This window comes from Talpa occidentalis, unplaced genomic scaffold, assembly GCF_014898055.3.
Source record: "Talpa occidentalis isolate TD23 unplaced genomic scaffold, MPIMG_talOcc4v2.1 talOcc4.3, whole genome shotgun sequence".
Taxonomy (NCBI): Eukaryota; Metazoa; Chordata; class Mammalia; order Eulipotyphla; family Talpidae; genus Talpa; species Talpa occidentalis.
This window is the reverse complement of record NW_023603184.1, coordinates 37,354,602-37,376,798: the sequence shown is the minus strand read 5'-3', so window position 1 is coordinate 37,376,798 and position 22,197 is coordinate 37,354,602. Positions and strand designations below refer to the sequence as shown.

Here is a 22,197-nt window from a genome sequence, read left to right as displayed (position 1 = left end):
TATGCAAGAAAATAGGGCATTTCGGGCCTCCCCGGTGGCGCAGCGGTTGAGCGCTGGGTTGCGAAGCTGCCTGCAGCCTCTGCAGCGCCGGTTCGATCCCCGGCTGCTCCGCGACCTCTGGAGGAGGGTCCCACATGGCGTGCAGACCTCTCCTGCCGCCCGCTGCTTACCTCAGTAGTGTACTTTGGACCTTCTGCCTGCTCTGCTCCCCGCTCTGGCTCTGGTGAATTCTCTCACCCTCCTGCGCTTCTGACTGTACCCAGTGCTTGTATAAATAAATAAATAAATCTTTAAAAAAAAAAAAAAAAAAAAGAAAATAGGGCATTTCAAGAGCAAAGATTTGAATTAAAATTTGTATTCTTGTTTATTAAGCTTATTTTTAAACAGAAAATTTAAAGCTATTGTTCTTAGCATTAACCTATTTTATTTTTTTTTTAAGTTAATTTCAATTGTTTTTGCTTTTTATTTATTTTTTTTTTTGGTGGGACCCTCGCTTGTGGCTGGGATCGAACTGGCGCTGCAGAGGCTGCGGGCAGCCTCGCAACCCAGTGCTCAACCGCTGCGCCACCAGGGGAGGCCCGCTTTTTACTTTTTTAGAGATTTCTTTATTTTATACAAGAACCGGGGTACAGGCCAGATGCATGGGAGGGTGAGAGGATTCACCAGAGACAGAGTGGGTAACAGAACAGGCAGACTGAGGAAATACACTGCTGAGGGGAGCAGCGGCGAGACAGGAGAGGTCTACGTGCCATGTGGGACCCTCACCGGCCGGCAGGGATCGAACCAGCACTACAGAGGCTGTGGACAGCTTCACAGCGCGGTGCTCAACTGCCTGTGCCACCAGGACAGGCCCTAGCATAAACCTATTTTTAAAGAAAACTTTTTTTGCTATTGACTCTTTTATTTTACTCTGAGTTTACACTAATGACCATCCAGGGTAGACTGTTTTCAACAGTCTACTTCAGTTGAGTTAATATATTTTAATGCCTTTGTAACAATCTACTTTGACCTTTGTTCTCAGATCAGAACTATGCAATTGGTACAAGGTTGTTTAGAAAGAAACCATATCTTTCCATAATAAATAAATCACTGTTTGATATAATCATTTCTTGGTAGAAATTAAATGTACAAGCATTGTAAATACATTACCTGCTTATTAACACTGAATAACCATTTATTCTGTAGATCAAATTAAGAAATAACAAAAAGAAATTCTTTGCTTTTGAAATACCAGTTCAAATTTGTGAATTATTTTTCCTCTGGAAGAAGGGTAAAAGTTTAATAGCTAGATTCCAAATTTGTGAAATCCTTTTCCTCTGGAGGAAGGGTAAAGTTTAATAGCTAGAAATTTTAATTCCCAATGATTTGAAGGGTAATAAAGTATTGCTGGACTTTTTTTAGGTGGTGCCAAAAATAAATAAATAAATAAATAAATAAAAATAAAGGCACCTTTGGGACATGCTACTCTGTAACTACAGTTAAGTCATGATACTCAGCCTGTCAGACCTCAATTTCTACTTCCAAGGAATAGGGATACTGTTTTACACCAAAAGGACTATTAGGTTAGAAAGATAACATCTCCTCAAGCTAAATTCCTCAATAGCAGGTTTCTAGTTTTTCAACAAACATTTTACAATATTTTGATTAGAAAAGTGTAATAATTTCCCTTCACTCTAAACCTAGCTTGAAAAATGCCTAGCTAGGGCCTCCCAGGTGGCGCAGCGGTTGAGCGCTGGGTTGCGAAGCTGCCCGCGGCCTCTGCGGCGCCGGTTCGATCCCCGGCTGCTCCCCGGCCACCGGAGGAGGGTCCCACATGGCGCGCGGACCTCTCCTGCCGCCCGCTGCTCCCCTGAGCAGTGTACTTCGGTCCTTCTGCCTGCTCTGCTCCCCGCTCTGGCTCTGGTGAGTTCTCTCACCCTCCCGCGCTTCTGACTGTACCCAGTGCATGTATAAACAAAACAAACAAACAAACAAACAAACATATAAATAAAACATGCCTTGGGCCTCCCCTGGTGGCGCAGCGGTTGAGCGCTGGGTTGCGAAGCTGCCCGCGGCCTCTGCAGTGCTGGTTCTATCCCCGGCCACCGACAAGGGTCCCACATGGCGAGCAGACCCCTCCTGCTGCCCGCTGCTCCCCTCAGCAGTGTATTTCGTCAGTCTGCCTGTTCTGTTCCCCGCTCTGGCTCTGGTGAATTCTCTCACCCTCCTGCACTTCTGACTGTACCCAGTGCTTGTATAAATGGATTAATAAATCTTTAAAAATAAATAAATAAATAAATAAATAAAACATGCCTCTATTAAAAAAAAAAAAAAGGAAAAAAAAGAAAAATGCCTAGCTAGAACTCAATACATAAACAACTCATTTCCAAATATTCTGGGTCTTCTAGGAACCATTTAGCACAGAGACCACTACAGCAAACAATAAGTCCCCCCTCCCACCCCACAATACACACAATATACTGAGGTCACTCTAATCAGCTATTCTCTTCCACTTACCTCACCTCTAGCCCTATCTGCCCCCCCACTCAACTTTTTAAATTTACAAATCCATTTGAGAACTATTTCTTTTTTCTTTTTTTTTTTTTTTTTGTGGGACCCTCGCCAGCGGCCGGAGAATGAACCGGTGCTGCAGAGGCTGTAGGCAGCCTTGCAGCCCAGCGCTCAACCGCTGCACCACCAGGGGAGGCCCGAGAACTATTTCTTAAGAAGATTATTCTAGCAAGAAAGGTTACCTGTGTAGATAACAGTAATCTTTGTGTCAGTGAAGTACATGGAGGTAAGATTAAACAAATGTATGAAGTGATCACAGAGTGCAACAACGATTCATGGAGGATGAACTGTTGTTTCCTTCCAGAATACTACAGCTGTCCTTTCAAAGCAAGTTAGGATCGTATGAATCAGTTAAACATTACTGTCCTAGATGAATGGTTCTTAAAGTGAGGTCTGAAAATCTCTAGCAGTCTCCAAGACCCTTTCAGGGGTGTCCATTAAGTCAAAACAGTTTTCTTAATACTAAGACATTGACTTTTTTTTAAGATTTATTTATTTATTTATGCAAGCACTGGGTACAATCAGAAGCGCGGGAGGGTGAGAGAATTCACCAGAGCCAGAGCGGGGAACAGAACAGGCAGATTGATGAAATACACTACTGAGGGGAGCAGCCGGCAGGGCAGGAGAGGTCTGTCGCACCATGTGGGACCCTCGCCGGTGGCCAGGGATCCAATCGGCACTGCAGAGGCTGCTGTCAGCTTCAAAGCCCAGCACTCAACCACTGCGCCACCAGGGGAGGTCCTTGACTTTTTTTTTTAACTGTGCTGACCTCTGCACTTCAGTGAAAAAGCAATAATGCATGAATCTGCTGCAACTTAAGCATGAACCATGGCCCCAAACTGCACTATCATCACTGAATTTTTCATTCATCACCCGTTTACAGTACCAACACCACCCCTCCCCCAATAACATTCACTTGAATGTCCTTGGTGAAGCTGTAAAAATGATTGCTTAGGGCCTCCCTGATGGCCTAGGGGTTAAAGCCTCAGTGCTATCACCCTTTTAGGCCTGAGATCGATCCCCAGCCAGGAAGCTAACCCACAAAAGGTGCAACAGATCTGTCTAGCCCACTGCTCCCCTCAGCAGTGTACTTCAGTAAATCCGCCTGTTCTCCCCACTGTCTCTGGAAAATCCTCTTATCTCCCACACCTCTGGACTTCTACCAAAAAAAAAAAAAAAAAAAGATTGCTTATATTAATTCTCAACATTTCAGTGTACATCTTTTTAATACTCTTTAGGGTGAAATGTGAGGTACTTAAAAGTTCTATATATAAAAAATAAAGTAGGGCCTCCCCTGGTGGCGCAGCGGTTGAGCGCTGGGCTGTGAAGCTGCCCACAGCCTCTGCAGTGCCAGTTCCATCCCCAGCTGCCAGTGAGGGTCCCACATGGTATGACAGATCTCTCCTGTCTAGCCCACTGCTCCCCTCAGCAGTGTATTTCGTCAGTCTGCCTGTTCTGTTCCCGCTCTGGTGAATTCTCTCACCCTCCTGTGCTTCTGACTGTATCCAGTGCTTGTATAAATAAATAAATAAATCTTTTAAAAAATTATTAAAAAAATAAATAGTAGGTCCTGGAATAACTCTTTCATTCAAAGTTGTTTCATTATAACACTGACAAGAAAAAAAAAATGGGGTGTTGTTTTGTTCATTTTGAACAAAATGACAATATTACAGAACCTGATTTGTTATAGAGAGTTTCCAAGAACCCATCAACAATGTTAAGGGATGACTTACTGTACAGATGTTGTCTCAAGAGAAAAACACTTGTGTGAATTATTTTGAGTAGAAAACTGAAACAGCTAGTTTTTTCATGGCACACCACTTATTTCAAAAAATGAAAAAATGAATCAGGAAACTATAATTATTCAAATTTGAAGTGAATATTAGAATCTGAAAACATGTGTCTTATCACTATCAACTTGTCAGTTTCCAGATTCTTAAACAGACTTAATGAGATGGTAATAATATTAACAGTAGAATGTGTCAACATTCAGAAGAGTTGCATGACTCAGTGGACTAGTGATTTCCAAATGACCAGAACATGATGTCATAAAATCATGTATGGGTAAATATCCTTTCAAGGTTCAAGATAGACCAATGAATATCAAAATGTAACAAAGTACAAAAGTTCATATATATGGTTTCATATCCCTTATGGCAACAAATCTTTAAAACAGTTCTGAATGGAGTGCCAAAGAATATACACATTTATTGGGGTTATTAAAACACTTCCCTTTTCCAACTACATACTTCAACCAAAACAACACATCAACCACCCAATTGCAAAAGATCTGCAAATCCTTTTTGCCTATTTTTTTTATTTATTTATTTATTTGTTTGTTTGTTTGTTTTGTTTACACATGCACTGGGTACAGTCAGAAGCGCAGGAGGGTGAGAGAATTCACCAGAGCCAGAGCGGGGAGCAGAGCAGGCAGAAGGACCGAAGGACACTGCTGAGGGGAGCAGCGGGCGGCAGGAGAGGTCTGCGCGCCATGTGGGACCCTCCTCCGGTGGCCGGGGAGCAGCCGGGGATCGAACCGGCGCCGCAGAGGTCGCCGGCAGCTTCGCAACCCAGCGCTCAACCGCTGCGCCACCGGGGAGGCCCCTTTTTGCCTATTAAGCCAGACAGTAAAGCAATTCTCAATATCTGAACAATGGCACCCATCACTAAATATTTTATAAAACTGTTAATGTTACTTTTACATCATTAATCTTCAAAAAATCTCTTTTCTAGTACAGTATGTATACATAGATATAACTCACATAAATAAAAGCTATTTGGAACCTTCAATAATTTTTTAAAGTTTAAAGAGGGGGGGGCCTCCCCTGGTGGCATAGCGATTGAGCTCTGGGTTGCGAGGTTGCCCGCAGCCAGTTCGATCCCAGGCCACCCGCAAGGGTCCCACAAAAAAAAAAAAAAAAAAGGTTTAAAGGAGGGGGGTCTCCTTGGTGGCGCAGGAGTTAAAGACAGTGCTATCAAGCTATCACCAGCCACTGTGGCACTAACTAGTTCTATCCCAGGGAGCTGACCCACATGGCGCAACAGTCCTCTCCAGTCTTGTCAGGTGCTCCCCTCAACAGTGTATTTCAGTCTGCCTGTTCTGCTCCCCATTCTGTCTCTGGTGAATCCTCTCACCCACCACACCTCTGGCCTATACCCCAGTCCTGGATGCATAAATAAATAAATCTTTAAAAAAGGTAAAGTATAAAGGAGTCCAAAGACCTCAAACTTTGAGAACTGCTACCCTAGACTATTAAAGAGAATATCTACAGTTACTGAAAGGGTTATTTAAAAAAAAAAAAAATTCCTCCTTTTTCCAACTACATATCTAGAAAAGTGAGGCTAGATATTCTTCACATACTTCAACCAAAAGACCTCCCAACAATGCATGTTCACAAGGCATCAACTCTATCAATGAAACGAAAAGATAATGGACTCTTTCAACATTTCATTTAATTACATCAATTCAACCTCTTCCGCTCTCTTCCATAAAACAGAAATAAATATTCCTTTATTTACCCAATAGCCCTTTCAAATAAGACCTCAATTTCTTCCATTCCAGAAAAAAGGGAGACTACCACAGACATGAAAGGGGAAACTAAAGAAAGTGACTCTAAAATTCTTAGCTTGTCAGTTAACATCAGATTTTGAAAATTTAAGGGTTTTCTTCAAGGGCAACTTAAAGTGTAATTTATTAGCTGATCTTACAGGGATGCACCTGGAAAAATAATGGTATGATTTTACTGAAACAATGGGAATATTTTCTCAAGAGCAACAGTCTCTATCAGGGGCAATTCTGCCTCCTATGGGATACCTGACAATGCCTGGAGACATGCTTGATTGTTACAACTTTAGGAGGTGGTATTGTAGATATCTAATGTCCAGGAATGCTGTCACCATCCTACAATACCCAAGACAATTCCCCCACAACAAGGAATCACCTGGCCCAAAATGGCAATAGGGTCAAGGTTGAGAAACCTGGCTCTAGAGACTTACCGTGCCAAATATCAATTCCAAATACAAAGAACACAATAAATTCTCAAGGAATGGCATTCACGGTGCCTCAAATACCTACTGCTTAATCTCTAAATTTCTTGGTCCCCCTTCAACAAATTACATAATTACACAATTGTTCTTTATTGAAATTTAACATCAGAATGACTGCCTGTATTTCTGAGGTTAATTCCCACCATAAAAATAATAATCACGGTAAGATAATAACTGATTTTTCCGAGCTGTGAATTTGATCCCCTAAAAGTTCTACTTGCTCTTACCTAAGAGCTAGTGGACATGAATAAAGCAAATGTGTCAAATATGAAGCCAGGATCATATGTTATGTCATGTAACATATGAATAGTATGGGTCCTCTTATGTGGGCCGCATATTTCAGGAGCACACAAATACTCAACCTTCTCATAGAGTATTTTTACATTTAACTCATCCATATTTGTTTACTCGTTTAAGCAAACACACTTACTGAAGACCTACTATAAGCCAAACAACCTGAATGCAAAAACAAGACAAAAATATTTCACCAAAGTCTAATAAAAATACAAACAGCTAAAATACAAAATGACTTATGCTAAAATAGAAATAGCAAATAAGTGTTACAGAAGTTTGCAGAGGAGAGAATGCCAGGAAAGGCTTCCCAGAAGAGGGTGATGCTTGAACTGAGAAAATGTCAAAGAAAATATGCCCTGTTCATATCCCAGTATTTAGATGACAGGTCTCTTCTGCTCTTATACACTACTTTACAGTTTTGGTATTGTCATATAAACAAGAGCAAACTGACAATCTGACTGATGTGAATAAACCAAAGTAGCAAATAATTCAACAAATCTTAATGAAGACTCAAAAATAAGGAGGAGTCCATCAAAGCATTCTCCAGTACCTCCATCCTGCCCAACTTCTGGTTTTGATTTTTAAATATCATAACTTCTTCCACCAAACATACCATCTGTCACCTAGCTAACAGCATTTCTGAATTTATAAGGCTGTCTCAAGGAATGATCACTGCTCTTTTCTTTCCGATTCTTCTTCTAAAATGGAGTTTGGCTTTCTAACTTTATTCTACTATAAAACTCTGACTTCTCTACCAAAAAGACAAGATTTCCAAGATGCAATAACGATGAAATGACTGCTGCCTATCTTTCTAAGTCTACACAGTGTTCCTGTTTTTATCCCAATATTGTTGTGGCTCACCAACTGAACTCAGGAAAGAGCCCCCAGAAACTGACAGAAGTGAAAATTTCAGGGGCCGCCCTGGTGGCACAAGGGGTTGAGACGCAGCACTGTGAAGCTATCTACAGCCACTGCAGCACAAGTTCGATCCCCAGTCAAGGAGGTGACCGACATGGCGCAGCAGACCTCTCCTGACTTGCCCACTGCTCCCCTCAGCAGTATTTCGTCAGTCTGCCTGTTCTGTTCCCCACTCTGTCTCTGCTGAATCCTCTCACCCTCCCTCCCCCCACAACTGTGGCCTGTACCCTAGTTCTTGTATGCATAAATAATCTTTAAAAAAAAGAAGAAATGAAAATTTCAATTTGGGAACAGGAAACTAGCCAATGACTAGTAGTTTTATCGATTCATTTTCAGTAAATAACAGAACTGACGTCCTTTAACCAACTTTTTAAGTTGTGCTGATCTCAGAGGGTACCACTAAAGAGTCTTCTGCCTTACCATAAACAGAGCTGATGGCAACTAAATACGAAACACTACTGAAGGCTAAGCCCCCTTCTAACTAGCAAAAGTCCCACCCCACCCCACTCCCAAAGGGAATTCTCAATAATGGGAGACTGGACATCCAGGGAGGGTGGCATAGTAAGAAAATTTTGTACATTAAGTCAGATGCTGCGTTGGCTAATTCTACCCCTTCTCTCGGCCTCGGTGTCTCCAACTAGAAAACTCAGAGGGTGATCCAGAATAAGGAGATGGGCTTCGTTCCTAAAATCCTTCTGGCTATCACAATCCAGAAACCCCATCCTTCTCCTCTCGCTTGACATGGAACAGGTGGGAAAAAAGAAAAGAACTTTTTACTCCTCGGCCGACTTTTAATTCTCAGCTGGTTTTTTTTTTTTTTTTTTTTTTAATTTAAAAAAAAAAAAAAAAAAGCAAAAGCAACAGCAACGACCGACCAACCCACCCTAACCCTCGGGCTGCAAAGGCTCTCTGTGGAGAAGTCAGGCCAAATAAAGCCCCCCGCGCACGAAGTACCCAGAAAGCGCGCTGGGGAGACCGCCTTCAGGACCCCAGGGCGCAGCCCCCGCCCAGGGGAGGCCCGCAGTCACGCGGGTAAATGAATGGGCGCTGCCAGGTCCACAGGCGCTCCCCAGCGCGCCCCGCAACAGGAGACCCGGAGCTCACACCCCACGGAAACCTCTTCCCTCCCCGCGCCCGCAGCCAGCCCCGCCCCCGGCCCTCGAGGCAGAAGGTGCGCGCCGGGCGCGAGACGCCGGCGCGGAGAGGGCCCGGGACGCCCCGCGCCGCAGCCCGCCCTGAGGGGAGGCGGAGCCTGCCGGTCCCGGCCGCCACCTCCTCGGCCCCCGACTTACCCCGGCGCGGTGGGGGAGGGGACGTGTCAGGCGAGAGGGCCTAGGCCCGTCCGCCACCCGCCGCTCGGAGAGCAGCGCGCGGCCGCCGCGAAACCGTCACCGCCGCCACCAGCACGGACACCGACCGCCGCTCCGGGCGCAACGCGCAGAGGGCCCGACTGCGTCACACGCCGCCCGCCGTCAGAGCCTCGCCGCGGCCGCGCCGCCCTCACCGCCGGCGCATTGGCAGATGACGCCGCCACTCTCGGCCCGTCCCCTTAGTCATTGGGCGGAGAGGCTTTTGAAACCGAACGTGAGGGCGGCCCCCGGGCGAGAGGGGAGAGGGGAAGAGGAGGGACAGAAAGAGTTAGGGGGAGGAGAGGGGAAGGGTGTCGGGAGGGCCATGGAGTCCCGCCTCTCGCCGCCCGCGGTTGGCTGGCGAGAGTCGTGACGTCACACAGCGCCCCTCGAAGGGGGCTGGTGAGTGGCTGCGCCGGGGGCCCGGAGGCGGGGTGGAGGGGAAGAGCGTTGACGCTGCGGGGAGGCTCCGCCCCCTTCCGTGGAGCGGAGAGACTCGGGCTGCGGGAGCGCGGGCCAATCAGAGAGAAGGCTCCGGGATGGCATGGTAACTCTCCTACCCTCTCCTTGTCCTCGTCCGCGGGCGGTGATGGGAAGGTTTCCCCGGCGTGCGGCTCGCGACTTCCTGGCCAGGCGGCCTGCGGAGCCGTGGGCCCTGCTGGGGTGTCTGTCCGTGCACCCTACCTGCAGATGCGCCGGGGCCCTGAAACCTGCCCTTTTTCTCACTTGACCTCTGTCCACCCTGCACGCCCTCGCCCACCCTAAGTCTCCAGAGTACATGTCAGGAACATGAGAGCGATCCTAAGAGAATGACCCAGCGCAGGGCGTGGTGCACAGGAGAAACTTGAAACTTCTTTCCCACCTACAGTTTAATAAAAGCCCCTGTTTGTTATTATTAAGGGCCTATTCAAATGCTCACGCTTTCTATGGGATACATTGCTGACCTCTGCTCTATCTACCACATTGGTCTAATGCTTGGGTAGGCCTCTGTTATAGCTTTGCCACTTTGTATTTATTTGCTTTCCTACCTTCTGTGCCCCAGCTCTTGGAGGTCAGAGCTGAATCTGCTTCATCTAGATGTTCCTTGGCCCTGGGACCTATCCCAGAGCAGAAGCATGAGATTACAAAGGGGAGGTTTAAGCCTGTTCTGGAAACTATAACCACAGACCTAGTAATTAAAATTCTACATAGAATAGCAGGCACTGTGATCTGAAAACAAAATCTAGGCAGACTACCCTGCCATACCACCTCTTTCTGGACACCAGTACAAATTGAAATGGGACCTGCCTAAAAAGAAGGTGGACTTAAATCCCTGTAGATTTTCAGTGTTAGCAAGGATTTATAATTGATCACTTTGCCAAAAAGTGGAGTGGCTGTAAAGATGAAATAAGATAATGTTGTAAAAGGAGAAACCATTTGGAGAATGTTGTAATAGGAGAAACCATTGTGGGTGTTCAGTAGATGCTGGAAGGAAGAAAAAATATATATGGACAGTCAAATAGTTTAAACATCTGACTCCAGTAACCTCCCCCCAACTCCTCCATTCAAACATCCCTTCTTTCCTTCTACCTTCCCTTTCTTATAGTCTGTATCAGAAAGTCATTACCTCTACCTGAATAGTTGATAGTAGCTTGCTCACTTCCCTCCTGAACTTTTGATTTCTCACCCTCCTGTCCTCCAACCCAATATGTTGAAGCCTCTCCTCTACTTATTTATTCTGGTGCCCCTCATATTAAATGTTTAATGCATGTGAACTATGTTAGGTAGAATAGTAGTAGAAGTATACGAGTTTTGAATCCTACAACCCTGGATTTAAACCCCAGCCTAACCACCTATTAACTGTGTGAAACATAGATAAATTTTTTAATCCCTCTAAACCTTAATTTCCTGGTCTGTAAAATGGGAATAACAAGTGTCCTTGCTTCACAGGTTTGTTGTGAGAATTAAATAATACATGAAAGCACTTAGCATGGTACCTGGTACACAGTAAACCCTCAATAATGATAGGTATTATTTGTATTCTTTTACAACATCAAGGAATCCCCATTCTAAATATTCTAAGGCATGGATTCTGAAATATGTCTCAAGTAAGTATATTTCTCCCAAAGTAGTGCCGGATATGCAGGCACTGGGAGCCTTAAATACTGTGTACTCATAGAAGGAATGGAGGGGAAGACATTGGAATGCTCCAGGGAAGAATTTCCTGTGACCATGGTGATTTCTTAGTAGAAGGACCCCCTCGTTAAGCACTCTCATAGCCATGTAGCCCACAAGCTCATTTCTAGGGACTTCTGCCTGGAGAAGGCCTGTGTTATGGGCTAAGACTTCCCAGGCCCATGTACTCTATTCCTTCTAATTCTCTTAACACCCCTTATAATTATTCTCATCTTCCTTCTTCCCAGCTAAAGACAAGTTTGGTGCATGTTCACAAAAGCTTTTTGAGCCAACCCCTATCCTGGGAACAGGAGCCCAGAGATGCCCACAACTCAACACTCTGTACCTACCACGAGAGAGAGAGCAAAGGAGAGATGGGCTCAGCCCTGGGAGCTGCCACTCTGTCATACATAGGCCCTGATAACTGAAGATTGTGCTCAGGGGAAAGACAGATCTATAAGGACTGCAGAATCATGGAAGGGCCAGATACTTCCTTCTAGAGAAATTGTTCCAGATTTTTTTTTAATTTTTTTTTCCTATGTGGAAGAACTAGGGTATAGGCCAGAGGTGCAGGGGGTGACCGGATTTACCAGAGACAGAGCGGGGAACAGAACAGGCAGATTGAATTACACTGCTAAGAGGAGCACGGGCGACACAGGAGAGGTCTGTTATGACCTATATGGTTTAGCTACCTGGCCAGGATCAAACACAGCCCATAGAGATGATAGTGCTGAGACTTAACCCCTAGGCCACCAGGGAGGCCCTATTTTAGATTTCTTGCATGGTGCATTGGAAAGAGCAACAGAGTCAAAGGTAGCTAGGTTTAAGTCCCACATCTATTTTTGTCTTTTTGTTTATACCACACACAAACTATGTAACTGTTCTGTGCCCCAGTTTCATTGTCTATAAAATGGACACAATAATTTCTATTTTCTAAAGTTGTTATGAAGGTCAAAAATAATGGAATTTGCAAAGGACTGGGCTCATTTCATATTTTGCCTAGTAAGTACTCAGTAAATATTAATTCCCTCCCTCATTTCCTATAAACTTGATGAGGAAAGATGACTTTTTTTTAAAAGATTTATATTATTTATGCATACAAGAACTGGGGTACAGGCCAGAGGTGTGGGGGGTGAGAGGATTCACTGGAGACAGAGTGGGTAATAGAACAGGCCGATTGACTGAAGTATACTACTAAGGGGAGCAGCGGGTGCTGCAGAAGAGGTCTGCTGCGCCATGTGGGTTGCTCCCTGGCTGTCAGGGATCTGCAGTGGTCGTGGATAACTTCATAGGTTGCTCTTAATCCCTTGTGCCACCAGGGAGGCCCGAAAGATGACATTTGTAAAGAGCCTATAATCAGGTATTTATAAATCTTCTGTGAATGTCTTTGACTTTTAACAATGACATTTACTCCATTGCATTTTATCAATCCACAGGTATAGTCAAGATTTTATCAAACATTGTATAGTCTTTGTCCTACCTCTTCTTTTTTTTTTTTTTTAAAGATTTATTTATTTATTTATACAAGCACTGGGTATAGTCAGAAGTGTGGGAGGGTGAGAGAATTCACCAGAGCCAGAGTGGGGAGCAGAGCAGGCAGAAGGACCGAAGTACACTGCTGAGGGGAGCAGCGGGCGGCAGGAGAGGTCTGCGCGCCATGTGGGACCCTCCTCCAGTGGCCAGGGAGCAGCCAGGGATCGAACCGGCACTGCAGAGGCTGCTGGCAGCTTCGCAACCCAGCACTCAACCGCTGCGCCACTGGGGAGGCCCTGTCCTACCTCTTCTGTTTCTGTTTTTCTTCTTTATTTTTTATTTTCATTTTTGTAATACCTTCCATTTATTGAGACCTTCCTTTTATAGCTCTCTACCAGATTTTTAATTATTAATTCACATGATGTAACATTCACCCATTGAAATGTACTATACTAGTTAGTGCTTTTTAGTATATTCACAAAGTTGTGAGTCATCATTACTATCTAATTCCAGAACATTTTCATAGCACCAAAAGAAACCCTTAACCCAATAGCAACCTTACCCCATCTCCCCTTTTCCTTAGCCCTTGGCAACTTTACTTTGTCTTAATGGATTTGCCTTTTCTGACATATCATATAAATGGAATCATACAATATGTGGCCTTTGTGTCTGACTTCTTTTTAAGAATTTTTAAAAAGATTTATTTATTTATGCATACAAGAACTGGGGTACAGACCAGAGGTGCGGGGATGAGGAGGTGAGAGGATTCACCAGAGACAGCTTAGGGAACAGAACAGGCAGACTGAAATACACTGCTGAAAGGATAAGCGGGCAAGACAGGAGAGGTCTGCTGCACCATGTGGGTATCTCCCTGGCTGGCCAGGGATCGAACTTGTGCTGCAGAGGCTGCGGACAGCTTCACAGTGCTGTGCTTAACCCCTTGTGCCACCAGGGAGGCCCTGGCTTTCATTAAAGCATAATGTTTTCAAGGTTTATCCATGTTGTACTATGTGAAAGTACTTCAGCCCATTTTATGGTCAAATAATAGTTGTATGTGTAGACCATATTTTGTGTATATATTTGAGTGGATGACATTTGAATTATTTCCACCTGTGGCTGTTATGAATAACGCTACTGTGAACACTCCTGTACAAATTTTTTGTGGATATAGCTTTTCAGTTCTCTTATGTTTATACCTAGGAGTGGATTTGCAAGATCATATGATAGCTCTATGTTTAACTTTTTTTAAAAATTTATTTTCCGGGTCCAACCACTATGGAGAGCTGTGTGGAGATTTCTGGACCTACTAAACATAGAGCTTCCATATGATCCAGCAATTCCACTCCTAGGTATTTACCCAAAGGACACAGAAACAACAATTCCAAAGAACACCTGCACCCCTATGTTTATAGCAGCACTATTTACAATAGCTAAGCTTTGGAAACAGCCCAAATGCCCCAAAATAGATGACTGGATCAAGAAGATGTGGTACATATATACCATGGAATATTACTCAGCATTCAAAAAAGATAAACACATGCAATTTGCAGCAACATGGATGGCGCTGGAAGGGATCATGCTCAGCGAAATAAGCCAGAAAGAAAAAGAAAAATACCAGGTGGTCTCACTCATAGCAGGAATCTAGAAAACTTAAATAAGGGACCAGGAAAATGAATAACTATAAGAAAGTGAAAATCAAAATCAACAAAAAACTATGAACCAGAGACACTTTTTGGGGGGTGGGGGGCAGGAGGGGAGGGATTGGGATCAGAATGGGGGGTTGCAATTGTATGGGGAATATAAAAATAAAATTTATTAAAAAAAAAAAACTTAAAAAAAATTTATTTTCCGCAGCCTCTGCAGTGCTGGTTCAATCCCCGCTGGCCAGCGAGGGTCCCACATGGTGCAGCAGACCTCTTCTGTCGCGTCCACTGCTCCCCTCAGCAGTGTATTTCATCAGGCTGCCTGTTCTGTTCCCCACTCTCTCTCTAGTGAATCCTCTCACCCTCCCGCGCATCTGGCCTGTATCCCAATTCTTGTATAAATAAATAAATAAATAAATAAATAAATAAATAAATAAATAAATCTTTAAAAAAAAATCTATTTATTTATGCATACAAGAATCTGAGTACAAGCCAGAGGTACAGAGGGGTGAGAGGATTCACCAGAGACAGAGTGGGGAACAGAACAGGCAGATCTACTGAAATATACTGCTGAGGGGAGCAGCGGTCAAGACAGGAAAGGTCTGCAGCGCCTTGTGGGTCACCTCACTGGCCAGGGGTCAAACTTGTGCTGCAGCGGCTGCGGATAGCTTCATAGTGCTGTGTCTTAACCCCTTGTGCCACCAGGGAGGCCCCTCTATGTTTAACTTTTTTTTTTTAATAGAGGCATGTTTTATTTATTTATTTGTTTGTTTTTGTTTATACATGCACTGGGTACAGTCAGAAGCGCGGGAGGGTGAGAGAATTCACCAGAGCCAGAGCGGGGAGCAGAGCAGGCAGAAGGACCTAAGTACACTGTTGAGGGGAGCAGCGGATGGCAGGAGAGGTCTGCGCGCCATGTGGGACCCTCCTCCGGTGGCCGGGGAGCAGCCCGGAATCGAACCAGCGCCGCAGAGGCTGCGGGCAGCTTTGCAAGCCAGCGCTCAACCGCTGCGCCACCGGGGAGGCCCCTATGTTTAACTTTTTGAGGAAAGTGACTGTACCATTTTATATCCCCACTGTATATGAGAGTTCCAGTTTGTCTGCATCCTTGCCAACACTTTTTCCTTTTCTTCTTTTTTTTTTATATATAGTCATTGTAGGGGCTATAAAGTCATCGTAGGGGCTATAAAGTAGCATAATCTTGTTATGGTTTTCATACACATTTACCTAATGACTAAAGATGTTGACCGTTTTTTCATATGCATATTGGTCATTTAAATCTCTCTTGCATTCTGGGCCTCCCAGGTGGCGCAGCGGGTTGAGTACAGCACTGTGAAGCTGTCCACAGCCTCTGCAGTGCAGGTTCAATTTCCGGCCGGCCAGGGAGATTCCCACTTGGTGTGGCAGATTTCTCCTGTCGCCCCTGCTGCCCCCCTCAGCAGTGTATTTTGGTCATCTGCCTGTTCTTTTCCCCTTTCTGTCTCTGGTGAATCCTCTCACCCTCCCACGCCTCTGGCCTGTACCCCAGCTCTTGTATAAAAATAAATGTTAAAAAAAAATAAATCTCTCTTGCATTCTTTTGGATTACAGTATTCCCCCACTTCATGGGAGTATGTTCTAAGACCTAAAGTGGATGCCTGAAATGGTAGATAGTAACAAGCCATTTATATACTATTTACCTATTGCAAAATTTAATTTATAAACTTTGGCACAATAAGAAATTAATAGCAATAATATAATAAAACAGAACAATTATGAGAACATACTGTAGTGAAAGTTAAGTGAATGTGCCTCTCTTAAAATATCTTATTGGGGGCCTCCCCGGTGGCGCAGCGGTTGAGCACTGGGTTGCGAAGCTGCCCACGGCCTCTGCGGCGCCGGTTCGATCCCCGGCTGCTCCCCGGCTGCTCCCCGGCCACCGGAGGAGGGTCCCACATGGCGCGCAGACCTCTCCTGCCGCCCGCTGCTCCCCTCAGCAGTGTGCTTCGGTCCTTCTGCCTGCACTGCTCCCTGCTCTGGCTCTGGTGAATCCTCTCACCCTCCCGCGCTTCTGACTGTACCCAGTGCATGTATAAACAAAACGAACAAACAAACAAATAAATAAATAAAACATGCCTCTAAAAAAATATATATATATATATCTTATTGGGCCACCTGGTGGTGCAGGGGTTAAAGTCTCAGCGCTATCAAGCTATTGCCAGCCACTGCAGCATGAGTTCGATCCCCTCCAGGGAACAAACCCACATGGCACAGCAGACCTCTCCTGTCTTACCCTGTCTTGCCCGCTGCTCCCCTCAGCAGTGTAATTCAGTAGATCTGCCTGTTCTGCTCTCCACTCTGTGTCTGGTGAATCCTCTCACCCCCACACTTCTGGCCTACACCTCAGTTCTTGTATGCATAAATAAATAAAAATAAATCTTTAAAAAATATATATCTGGGCCTCCCCTGGTGGCGCAGCGGTTGAGCGCTGGGCAGCGAAGCAGTCCACAGCCTCTGCAGTGCCTGTTGGATCCCCAACCGCTGGCAAGGGTCCCACATGGCTCGCAGACCTCTCCTGCTGCGCCAGCTGCTCCCCTTGTTATAGAGCAACCCCGATATTAAACGGGTTCCTGGCTGTGGGTCCTCACCCGCGCGCTGGTCAACCACGGGTGAAACTTGCAAATCACGTTGGACGCCAAGCTGTTATAGAGCAACCCCGATATTAAACGGGTTCCTGGCTGTGGGTCCTCACCCGCGCGCTTTAAAGGGACTTATGAATACTCTACTACAGACACACACAAAAGGGTTAATAAAAGGTTTATTTACAAGAGAAAAAGAAATAAGGAAAATGTACAACTCAGGGAGAAAATAGGGAAATAAAGTCTTTAATGCGTCCTACCCGATCCGACGACCTGGAAACCCAAAGTCACTCTCAGAGCTGGCCGGACGCTGCCAGCTGGCCGAGAGCCCAAAAATGGAAAGCCCCCAAAGCCCACATGTCTGCCTTTTGTATCCACCTGGCTGCTTAACCCCACCTTCAGGTCCCAGCCACCCTCCCTTTGGTGGTGATGGGATTTGGAGTTCCCAGTGTCTTTGGCTTTGACCTGGGGTGGGGGTGGAGTCCACAAAGCCTATATGGAATTTGCTTTGGGACATCCTTTTCCCCCTAACACCCTCAGCAGTGTATTTCGGTCCTTCTGCCTGTTCTGTTCCCTGCTCTGGCTCTGGTGAATTCTCTCACCCTCCCACACTTCTGACTGTACCCAGTGCCTGTATAAATAAATAAATAAATCTTTAAAAAAAATTTAAAAATATATATTTTATTAAAAACTATATATATCTTATTATATGTAATACTTTCAGATCGTGAATAACTGAAACCATGGAAAGCAATACCGCAGATAAGAGGGGACTACTGCATTTCATTTTTTTCCCCTGTGCCAGTTTGGAAATTAAAATTCTCCTTTCTATGCAGTTAGTGCTCTCCCTCGAAATTACCATATACATTCCTAACTTACTAAGGTATCATGCTAATCATACCAACCCTTTCTAGGAAGGATAGAGAGAGGAAAAGAAATTTCAGGCCAGATGAACAGAAAGAACAAAGATGTGGGAGCAGGAAAGAACTCAGTGTATCTGGGGATGCAAATGGAGCCAAAGAAAGGTCTACTAAACAATGAAATTTTAATTACTATTTGAGGCAGAGTGGGATTAGAGCAAGATGGGTGAGCATTGTGTGGGTAATTTAAAGCCATCCGGGAAGAATGTCTTGACCATGAAAAAGATCTCTGGGAAGAACAATGAACAACTCCTCCTCAACCCAGGAAGACTTTGCTGAGGCTGTGCAGGAGGCAAGGATAAAGTTTGGCCTGAAACTGAAGCCTTGGTACCATCTATGACTCTGCCTCTACCAACCCCCCAGCCCCAGCAGTATTTCTCAAAGACATTTCTTGCAGTTCCTAAATGTCTTCTTCTTTTTTTAATTTTCAAAGATTTATTTATTTATGCATACAAGAACCAGGGTGTAAGCCAGATGTACGGGGGGTGAGGGTGGGCGGGTGAGAGAATTCACCAGAACAGGCAGATATACTGAAATACACTGCTGAGGGAAGTAGTGGGAGAAACAGGAGAGGTCTACTGCACCATGTGGGTCAGCTCCCTGGCCAGTCCCAGGATGGAACTCATGCTGCAGTGGCTGGAAATAGCTTGACAGCACTGTCTTTAACCAGGTACCGGTGGTGCTGTTTCAGGCACAGGCCTCTCTGAGGTATGTATCCAGGTACCAGGCAAACCAACCTGGAGAGCAGGAGATCCTGGAAAGCTTCAGTAGCAGCTCACGGCTATTTGAACAGTGGACAGACTTCAGTTTGGCAAACACTGAGAGCCTACTGAATGAATACCGCACTAGATGCTTAGATGCTTGTTCAACTTTCTTGCCTGTAAAATGGATATCATCAAACTTACATTTATTAAGAGGATCAAATAGAGTACATGAAGTTAATGACATATAGTAAGAACATACTCTTCCACTTTTTCTCACATAAATCAAGGTAGGTGATAGTGTTCACCTACCTGTGCCACCAGGGAGGCCCCCTAAATGTCTTCTTGATTGATGTATCTAAATTCTTCAGAACCCAGTTCATCTAAATCTGAAAAAATACTTTCTGGGCTCCTATTGTGCCCAGATGAGCCAAGATGAGATATTCAGAAATAAACAGGTGAGGGCACCATCCTTAAATCAGCTCCCAGAAAGGTGGGGGGAAATAGCAGGCAATAAATTATTTTACTGTGTGTGGTCAGCCCTAATAAAGGTATATGGACTTCTAATGTTGCTTATGGAGAAGGGAGGTGAACAGGTCACAGGCTCTAGGAGATAAGGAGGAAGTTGAGCACAACTTCCTGAAAGAGATGCGTATAGCTAGAATGTAAAATATGTCGTTACTGGAGTATAGGATGGTCAGATTATGAAGACTGTTGAATACCATACTAATGAATTTCTCCTGATCCTAAAAGTTATGGGAAATTACTAAATAATTTGCAGAAAAGCAGAGACATAATCAATCTGCTTTTTAAGAAGAACCAATGTGGCTGTAATGGGGAGGATGATGGAGAGATAGGAGAGCAAGGAAGCTAGTGTAGGCGCTCTCTTACTTACAGCTTTTTTGGACAACTGCATCCCACATTCATTTCTCCTCCTCTGCTCCCCACCTCTACACTGCTCCCATGCTAGTTTGTCCCCATAAACAAATACTGATCAGTTTGTAGTATCTGCTATGTGTGGGTAGACAGGGGATTAGAGCAGTGATTGAAGCTAAAGCTGGAAACCGGTGGTGCTTTTTCAGGCACAGGCTTCTCTGAGGTATGTATCCAGGTACTAGGCAAACCAACCTGGAGAGCAGGAGATCCTAGAAAGCTTCAGTAGCAGCTCACGGCTATTTGAACAGTGGACAGACTTCAGTTTGGCAAACACTGAGAGCCTACTGAATGAATACCGCACTAGATGCTTAGATGCTTGTTCAACTTCTTTGCCTGTAAAATGGATATCATCAAACTTACATTTATTAAGAGGATCAAATAGAGTACATGAAGTTAATGACATATAGTAAGAACTCTTCCACCTTTTCTCATATAAATCAAGGTAGGTGATAGTGTTCAGATTGTCAATGGAGGAAATAGAGTCAGTCAATGACAACTGATACTAATAAATGATAAATACCATTTGCAGTCTTTTAAAATGCCAAGGAATTACCTCATTTAATTCTCACAGCACTCCTATCATATGGATAGTCATTAAAACCGTTTTATAGATGAAACTGAGACTTGGGGCTGCATAGTAAATTGCCCAATTGCCTAGATAACTAGAGAATAAAAGCAAGATTACAGTACCTCAAGTTCCAGGCAGTGGGGTGGTCTGAAGGCAAGAGAAAAGGGACCCAGCCTCAGAGAATGGTTTTTAGGATCAAAGGAACAGACAAGGAATTCAAGACAGGAAAAAGGAGCAGGCATCTGAGGGTTGGAGCTAAGACAAAGAGGGAAGCCCAGGGCAGAAAACCTGAATTGAGTTACCAAACTAAACAGAGGTGGCTCTTTTAGCAAAGTGTTACTATTGTTCCTTGGCCCTGGACAAAGGATAAAGGACAAAGGACAGGGTAGGGGAGAATTCCAAGTCCATAAAAGTAATTCTTAGAGTAGGACACCTTCTGACTCAAAGCCCAGAGATACCACTGGGTCCCACACCCAGTCCAGGACCTGCCAAGGAGCGGGCCTATGCTGAGTAAATGAACCAGAGTGAATGCACGAGAAAGAGTGCTGCCAAGTTAATCCAGTTTCAGCCTCTGTTTTCCCATTTGCAAATTGGTCATTATAACTACCTTGTGGGATTAACAGTATATAGTGATTAAGGGAATGACCTCAGGTGCCAAACCAATACTGCTTCTGACATTGATTAGTTGTGTGTGTAGGTAACTAACTTTCTCTGTTTTCCTTTGAAAAATGGGAGTGGTGAGTGGTAATAGTTTATCTCTTAGTGTTTTTATGAGGATTAAATGGGAAAACAGGGCCTCCCCTGGTGGTGCATCGGTTGAGCACTGGGCAGCGAGGCTGCCCACAGCCTCTGCAGCGCTGGTTTGTTCCCCAGTCGCCAGAGAGGGTCCCACAAAAATAATAAATAAATAAATAAAAATGGGAAAACAAGCAAGAAGTAGAAAAGTATCTGGGACAGAGGGTGTTCAAAATGTGCTGATTATTACTGTGGGGATTAAAAGCGAAAAATATGTTGATGGGCCTTCCTGGTGGCGCAAGGGGTTAAGACGCAACCTATGAAGCTGTCCGCAGTCTCTGCAGCACGAGTTCATCTCCCGGCTGGCCAGGGAGCATCCCACATGGCGCAGCAGACCTGGCTGGTCCGCTGCTCCCCTCAGCAGTGTACTTCGGTTAATCTGCCTGTTTTGTTCCCCACTCTGTCTCTGGTGAATCCTCTCACCCCACACACGTCTGGCCTGTACCCCAGCTCTTGTGTGCATAAATAAATAAATCAAAAAGAAAAATATGTTGGTAATCCGGTGGCTAGCCCTGAGGTCCTCCACCCACTGTGGGTGCACCGACAACCCTACATTGTGCCTACAGAAGGGATTACTCAGCTGCCTTCATCTTCCTCTGTTGAGGTAGGATGGTCTTCTAGGGGGAGCCAAGAACCCCCACTCAGGTTTCTATGTGGGTCAATCAGGGTGGGCAGGGAATTCTGGGGCCTGATTTCTGGGGATCAGCCCTCTCATGATGGAGACCGAGGGTTGCTACGTTGGAGAGGACATGGCGCCCTCTCCTGATCGCGGGCCCGCACAGCCCTGGGCCAGAGCTCCCGGGGGGCGCTCACCGGATCTTACCGCCCACAAGGTGCATTTCCCTTATTTGGAATGCCGGTCCCGGCTCTGGGGAGCAAAGTTTTGGGAAGGGGTGCAGAGGCTGAGCAAAAATGGTCTTAGTGTTTCCGAAGCGTGATGGTGGATAATTCGACTAGAGTGGGGGTTGGAGGTACGAGAAGCTGGGGTCTGGAAATGAAAGAACGAGAGAATTCGAGGTCCTGATGAATTTTATGTTCTTTCAACAGGTGATGGAAAACAGCTGAGAGGTAAGATGACAAGGGGCTTTTCAACGTGTCAAATCCCGGTGTCCAGGGTTCTTCCGGCTGCCCCTACGCAGCCGGAATTAGTGGAGCCGGCTGGGGCTGGAGAGGCATGGCGAGCGAGCTTGCCAGACGCAGGGGCCGAGCGGGGGTCCAGGTCCGCAGAAGC

At 45.1% G+C, this 22,197-nt stretch overlaps 2 protein-coding genes across 12 annotated transcripts in view; one reads left to right on the top strand and one right to left on the bottom strand.

Moving 5' to 3' along the window:
• NUP98 (nucleoporin 98 and 96 precursor) overlaps positions 1-9,263 on the bottom strand; it is a 108,222-nt gene extending 98,959 nt beyond the window's left edge. For 4 of the 7 annotated variants that reach the window (XM_037522856.1, XM_037522858.1, XM_037522861.1 and 1 more), the window contains exon 1: positions 9,102-9,263. The gene's annotated coding sequence lies outside the window, so the exon portion shown is untranslated. Of the gene's footprint in view, positions 1-8,387; positions 8,545-9,101 lie in introns of all 7 variants that reach the window. The other 3 variants (XM_054699493.1, XM_054699494.1, XM_037522860.2) reach the window with 3 other exon arrangements.
• Positions 9,264-9,604: 341 nt separating this feature from the next.
• The window catches only part of PGAP2 (post-GPI attachment to proteins 2), a 27,663-nt gene continuing 15,070 nt past the window's right edge, over positions 9,605-22,197 (top strand). Inside the window, exons 1-2 of one of the 5 annotated variants that reach the window (XM_037522849.2) lie at positions 9,605-9,705; positions 22,014-22,034. Coding sequence is in view for 2 of the 5 variants with exons in the window: in XM_037522843.2 (XP_037378740.1) it covers positions 21,904-21,937; positions 22,014-22,034 (55 nt within the window). In the remaining 3 variants the exon portion in view is untranslated. Of the gene's footprint in view, positions 9,706-21,815; positions 21,938-22,000; positions 22,035-22,197 lie in introns of those variants that run through there. The other 4 variants (XM_037522843.2, XM_037522842.2, XM_037522847.2 and 1 more) reach the window with 4 other exon arrangements.